This window comes from Falco biarmicus, chromosome W (assembly GCF_023638135.1).
Source record: "Falco biarmicus isolate bFalBia1 chromosome W, bFalBia1.pri, whole genome shotgun sequence".
In the NCBI taxonomy this organism is placed as follows: domain Eukaryota; kingdom Metazoa; phylum Chordata; class Aves; order Falconiformes; family Falconidae; genus Falco; species Falco biarmicus.
Genome location: NC_079310.1, coordinates 21,825,859 through 21,830,131, shown reverse-complemented (window position 1 = coordinate 21,830,131; position 4,273 = coordinate 21,825,859). Strand labels below are relative to the sequence as shown.

At 43.6% G+C, this 4,273-nt stretch overlaps 1 protein-coding gene across 1 annotated transcript; it reads left to right on the top strand.

Moving 5' to 3' along the window:
• Window positions 1-1,974: 1,974 nt before the first annotated feature.
• On the top strand, window positions 1,975-2,906 carry LOC130142022 (uncharacterized). The gene has a single exon (XM_056323425.1). It carries the CDS (start codon window positions 2,039-2,041, stop codon window positions 2,894-2,896), a length of 858 nt encoding a protein of 285 aa, XP_056179400.1. The 5' UTR covers window positions 1,975-2,038; the 3' UTR covers window positions 2,897-2,906.
• The last annotated feature ends 1,367 nt before the right edge of the window (window positions 2,907-4,273 follow it).

The window sequence follows — 4,273 nt, the reverse complement described above, 5'->3', positions numbered from 1 at the left end:
AGAGACATTCTAATGCTATCTAGAGGGAGGGAGTGCTAAGTCTCCTTGCTGGAAAAGATTGGGTGGTCACAATCACCTGAAGAAGATCGGATGGTCACAAGAACATGAATCACCTACAAACCTGCAAGACCACCACATTCCAGGCAAAGGACTGATAAGCTAATTAACATACGAAGCGGGGTTTAGGTAACGAATATGTATAGGCGTTAATTGAATATTCATTTGTTTTATTGTATAAATGTGAGATGGTTCGTCACTTCGGGTATGCACGCTTGTGGAGGAGCGATCCCCCATGCATCTGCGCGCAATAAACATACCTACTTTATAACTTGCGAGTTATAGAGTCTAATTCCGCACGTCAGTTTGGCGAGCCAGGCAGGAGGATTTCTGCTCGGCTGAGGGACCAGCTGCGGAGCGGACGCTCCTAGGCGCGCCCCGGGAGATTTCCTCGGAGGAGCCTCCTCTTCTCAGCTGTTCACCCGGGAGCAGAAGAGAAACCCCTGGATCCACGGATAAAACGGTATGTTTAGTAACGGGGCGGCTGGTGAGACGCACGGAGACGTCCGGCGCGCAGCGTAGTCCCCAGGAGGAAAGGTACCTTGGGAGGGGGTTTGCTGACCAAGGGGTGGCCACTAGCGATCTTGAGGGCAGATCGAGCAAACCCGAGGTTACTGCCATTCCTAAAAGCCCGGAGGCCTCGTGACGGAAAGCGGGGGGCGGGACGCAATAAGGCGGAATCTCACAGGAACCAGAGGGACCTCACAGCAAAAGTAGAAGGGAAACTTTTGCGTAGGAAAAAGAGGAAGCTAAAAACTTCCTCTAGGTTGTCTTAAGAATTGGGGAATTCCTGGAATGTAACAACTGAAATAGCGCTCTGTGTCTTGTTTGTTCTATGTGTTGTCTTGTTATATGTTCAAAACTCGGAGTTATGAAATGTATGTTGAAAAATATTAACATTCTGGTAATTCGTGGCAAATAGCGGAAAACTTAACACTCTGCTTAAGACCAGGAAAAATTGGTTTTTGTTTATTGTTTGGTTTTTGGCAATTCATTGAAATGCATACTTTGTGAACTGTTAGTGTTCCTAAGAGTTTGTACATAAGTGCACGGTACCGTATAACATACTGCTTGCGTGACTGCGGGCTGCCCGGAGAGTGTGAATGGTGTGATTGAGATGCGCATTTTGATTTTCCGTGTATAGCTTAATTATTTTGACTGAGTGTGAGTGCAAGAGTGCTTGAGACAGGCGTTTGAGTGCAAAACGAGTAAGAAGCTCTATCCGCGTTTCTGACCTTGGGTGGCTAAGGCGGCCGGAGAAAAACAAAGTAATTCAAATTGCAAAATGGGAAATGGAAGGAGTAAGCCCTGTGAAAAATCGCCCTTGGGTTGTATATTAAAACATTGGAGTGATATTGTAGGACATGGTGGTACCGAAAATAGAAGGAAATTGGTTAAATATTGTAATCAGTGGTGGCCTTTGTATAAATTGGAGAGCGATGCGAAATGGCCTCAGGAGGGAGGAACGTTAGATTATAACACTCTCCTGCAATTAATGTTGTTTCTGAGGAGAGAGGAAAAATGGGATGAAGTATCATATGCAGACATGTTCTTCGTCCTCCGGGACAAACCTGAGTGGCAAAAGGACTGCAGCTTAGTACCCCCTCGGGATCCTATGGTACTAGCACTAGAAAGAGAGGACAGGAGGGAGCGTAAAGGAAAGTTGAATAGATGTTGCTCAGCATGTAGTATTGGACAAAGGTGTATCAAATTAAACGGAGAACAAGAGCCCGAATTAAATGATTTATTTAATCCACCTTATAGAGTGGAGAGACAAGGTTCGGCCGGGGCTCCCAGTCCACCCCCAGGCGAACAAGAGGAAGAAATTCCACAAAAAAAAGAAAGCCAAACACCCGGTGCCACACAAGGAAACACAAAAACTGCCATTACGGCTCCAAATAGTCCGGTGTCTTCACGCACCAGACAGAAGTCTATTTTACAGGCACCCCTCCGAGAAGCTGTAAATCCGGACGGAGGAACAATGAAAATAAAAGTTCCATTCACGGGCGCTGATCTGAGAGAATGGAAAGAGGCTGCCCGAGAATACCGTAATGATCCGATAAAGACAGCACAGAATTTTAAATTTCTAATAAAACAGCACAATCCTGACTGGAGTGATATACAATTATTATTAGATTGTTTGACTGAAACTGAAAAACAATTAGTCATAAAAACAGCGGGGGATCTCGCAAAGGAACATTATAATATAAAGGGAGATAATTATAGAGAATGGTTTCCTTTGTTGGACCCGGAATGGGACCCAAACCGCGCCGCTGAAATGGGAAGATTACAGGCATACCAGGAATGGATATTCAGAGGAATGGAGAAAGCAATTCCTAGAACAATAAATTGGGCAGCGTTATATGAGGTCAGACAGGGTCCTTCTGAAACACCTTCAGAATTCTTAGACAGAATAAGAGATGCAACGCGCCGGCACACGTCTCTGGACCCAAATTCGGAGGTAGGCGCACAGCAACTAATATCCCTCTTTTTAGGACAATCACAGGGGGATATTAGGCGCAAGTTGCAAAAATTGAGACCTCCTGAAAATAGAGACTTGGAAAAATTAGTAGAGGAAGCATGGAGAATATTTAGTAATCGAGAAGAAGGTTACAAGCAGGACCTAAAGAAAATATTAGCAGTAGTAAGAGAAAATGAGAATCAAAAATCTAAAGTTAAATCAAGGCGTGGGCTGACACCCCTGGGTAGGAATCAGTGTGCAATATGCAAAAGGACAGGACACTGGAAAAACGAATGCCCTGAACGCAGACATCAAGAAAACACTAAATGGCGCAATAATCAAGGGAAAACAATAGCTCACATGGAAGAAGAAAATTGACTAGCCGACCCATTAATAAAATTAAAATTAGGAGAAGAACAGGAGGAGGTGGAATTTTTAATAGACACAGGAGCCACCTATTCGGTTTTGAACCAGGCTTTAATGCCTTTGGGAAATGATTATGTTTCAGTAAAAGGTGCAACTGGCCAAACTGAAAAGGCTTATTTTTGTAAACCTTTAAAATATAAGTTGGGAAAACAGATGGGGATCCATAAATTCCTATTTATGCCAAATTCCCCAAAGGCCCTTCTTGGTAGGGACTTATTAGAACAATTGGAGGCAACAATCAAATTTAAAAAAGGGGAAGTTACTCTGGAGGTAAATAATCATCAATACATACAGGTTATGAGCCTATCTCTGGCCAATACTCCTATAAAAAGGGAAATCGATACCAGAATTATTGATCTGGTATATCCCGGAGTATGGGCAATTGACATACTGGGATGTGCCAAGAATGCATCACCTGTAATAGTAAAATTGAAGGATGGACAGAGTGCGGTAAGAATTAAACAATACCCACTGAAAAGGGAAGATAGGGAAGGAATTCGTCCAAACATAGAGCGATTCATAGAACTAAAACTACTAAAAGAATGTGAGTCAGAATTTAACACACCTATCCTCCCAGTTAAAAAACCTGATGGGTCTTATAGGATAGTTCAAGATTTAAGGGCCATTAACAAAATAACAGAGGATCTGTATCCTGTAGTAGCTAACCCCTATACCTTACTAACCACCCTGACACCTGACCTAGCTTGGTTCACAGTTTTAGACTTAAAAGATGCCTTCTTTTGCCTCCCTCTCCATGAAGCCAGCCAAAGAATTTTTGCTTTTGAATGGGAAAATCCCAGAAGCGGTCGAAAGACCCAGCTCACATGGACGGTGTTGCCACAGGGGTTTAAAAATAGCCCCACAATTTTTGGAAACCAATTAGCAAAGGATTTGGAGTTATGGGAACCACCGTCAGAAGAAGGGAAAGTGTTACAATATGTAGATGATCTTCTTATTGCAACCAGAACCGAAGAATCTTGTATTATTTGGACTGTGAGTCTGCTGAACTTTCTGGGACTACAAGGATATCGAGTTTCTAAGAAGAAGGCACAGGTGGTGTTACAACAGGTCACATACCTGGGGTACGAGATCAGTGCCGGACAACGGGTCCTGGGGAAGGCCCGAAAAGAAGCCATATGCCAAGCCCCCCGACCACGAACTGTAAAGGAACTGCAGACATTTCTGGGAATGACAGGATGGTGCCGGCTTTGGATATGTAATTATGGCTTGCTTGTTAAACCATTATATTCCCTGATAGCAGCTAATCAGAAGGATCTTCAGTGGGATGCTGAATCAGACAGAGCTTTCCATGAACTGAAGAAAGCCTTG